The sequence below is a fragment of the Pterocles gutturalis genome, unplaced genomic scaffold, assembly GCF_000699245.1.
Source record: "Pterocles gutturalis isolate BGI_N339 unplaced genomic scaffold, ASM69924v1 scaffold28315, whole genome shotgun sequence".
Lineage (NCBI taxonomy): Eukaryota > Metazoa > Chordata > Aves > Pterocliformes > Pteroclidae > Pterocles > Pterocles gutturalis.
In genome coordinates, this window is record NW_010141703.1 from 673 (window position 1) to 2,789 (window position 2,117).

The 2,117-nt window shown below is 60.2% G+C and overlaps 1 protein-coding gene across 1 annotated transcript in view; it reads right to left on the reverse strand.

The window, feature by feature from the left end:
- Window positions 1-4: 4 nt before the first annotated feature.
- Window positions 5-2,117, reverse strand: part of LOC104469567 (fibronectin type III domain-containing protein 4-like) — a gene marked incomplete at both ends in the record, with an annotated part of 2,414 nt that continues 301 nt past the window's right edge. Inside the window, 2 exons of the mRNA XM_010084126.1 lie at window positions 5-133; window positions 1,281-1,370. Coding sequence (XP_010082428.1) covers window positions 5-133; window positions 1,281-1,370 — 219 coding nt within the window. The remainder of the gene's footprint in view (window positions 134-1,280; window positions 1,371-2,117) is intronic.

The following is a 2,117-nucleotide window of genomic DNA, read 5'->3' on the forward strand; positions in this document are numbered from 1 at the left end:
TTGCTCCGCAGCAGCCCTCCGCTCGGTCGCTCGGGCGTGCTGTGCTCTGAGGACGGCTTCGTCTTCTCCTTGTTGTTGTTGGAGTCGTTGTCCTTGATGATGTCGTACTGTCTGCAGAAGAGGGCGATGACCGCTGCCAAAAGACAGGGGATGAAGGACCCCTCACACCAGCTGCCCACCCACGTCCTCTCCCCGCAGCATCCCAGCTGGGGGGCAGTCACCCCCTCCACCAGCGTCAGCCAGGACCACCCCAGGCACCTCCGCAGCATGCCAGGACAGTGTCCCTGCACAGACAAGGCACACACATGGCTAAAGCCGTCAGGGCACACGTAAGGTGCTCGGTACTGATGGCTCGGGGCTCTGAGGCCGAAGGCAGATGCTGAGGCACTCAGAGAGGGGCAGCCCCTGAGGTCAGTGAGCAGCTGCGTGGGTCTCTGTCCTGGGCTTTGTCCTGTCCTGCAAACCGACGGTGGGGTCAGTCACCCCATCATGGCTTTACAGCACCCATCTCATGTGTCCCACACCTCGGGACCCTGGACACGGGACTCCAGAGCAATGCTTTGAACTGTAACCACGTCTTGGACCAGATCCCTCCCTGCTGGCACTGACACACCAACCTGTACGAGGTGCGAGCTAGCAGCAGACAGCTCCTATTTTCTTCCAGTGCACTAGCAAAGCGTTCAAGGCCAGGACAAGGAGAGATTCCTGAAGATGCCACTAGAAAATCCACATTTACTGGGAAGGGATGAGAGGACAAATGACTTCCCACTGACAGCAGCTGCATGTGACCAGCCAGGAGCTGACTGTTATCTCCTGGGCTTCCTGGCTCTCGGGGCTGTTTGCTGGAGCACTGCCTTTAACCAGGCGCTGCAGGGGAGCACGTCACCCATCCTAATGGTGTTTGCAGACGGAGGCGTAGCCACTGCCAGTCAGTGCCGCAGGGTTATCGGATGTTGGACGAGCTAGCTCAGGCCCAAGTTACATGATGGTTAATGTCAGCTGGGATGCTACCACCCTGCAGTTCTGTCCTGCTGGGGTCCCACAGCGTCTCCTGAGCAGCCAGCTCGCCCGCACGCTCCAGGCCATCCCTGCTGAGCCCCGGCTGTGGTTCCTCCTTTTACCCCACTGGCTTGAGCTGCTACAGAGACTCAACGGACTCACTGGAAAGGATGCCAGACCCATACCAATATTCCCCTGCAGTCTCTTGAGCCCCCTTCTCTTTGTGGACCCCGGGTCCCGTCTCTGCCCCAGCCTGTCAGAACGCTGCTCGCGGCACTCACCCGCCCACATGAGCAGCACTGCCACGATGATGATGATCTCGCCCGTCTGCAGCTGACGGTCCTTGTCCAGCCCTTCCATGGTGATGTCACCTGCAGGGACAAGAACCCTGGCAGGGCTGGCAGCTGAAACCCTCCAGCAGAACTGGTGCCAGGACCAGCAACGCTCGAGGACCTGGGAAGGAGCTGCGGAGGAGAGGGGCCCACCTCCCCCAGACAAGGATGGGCTTGGGGTGACATCCTGGCTGGGCAGAGGACACGCAGCCTGCGGCTTTCCTGTGTCAGACAATGGTCCTCGCCACCAAAGGCAGTCAAGGATTCCAGCAGCTTGTTTGGGTTCCAGCGGGGACTGCGCAGTGTGCGGGAGTGATTGCTGAGGTTACTCCCTGTGTAGGCACCACGGCAGGTTAGGAAGGCCCTGAGCTGAGCACAAAAATTCGGAGGAAGGTAAGCCACCTGCGTGCCCTGTTCGACTCTTTCCACGCCCCCCTCTTATGGCCAGTGCTGGACACAGGCTCCCGTGCCCCGTCCACCCGCTCTGGGCATCATCTCTCCTGGATTATCTCCCATGGGCCAGGCAACCCAAAGGAAAGGCGGCACAATATGGATACGAGCAGGAAAGGAGACCGTGGGGCTCCATCGTTTGTCCTTTGGCAGCTGGCAGGCTGGGAGATCTGAGAGCCCATTCATTGCTCGCTTCCTACGGGCAGCCGCGAAGTCGTCCTGGCCACAGCCTGCTCTGCTGAACAGGGCGCCCAGACCTGGGACAGGAGGGCTGTAAACCAGGGCTTGGGGACACAATCGCGGCCATAGGGGACACAGCAGCAGCCTGTACAACCA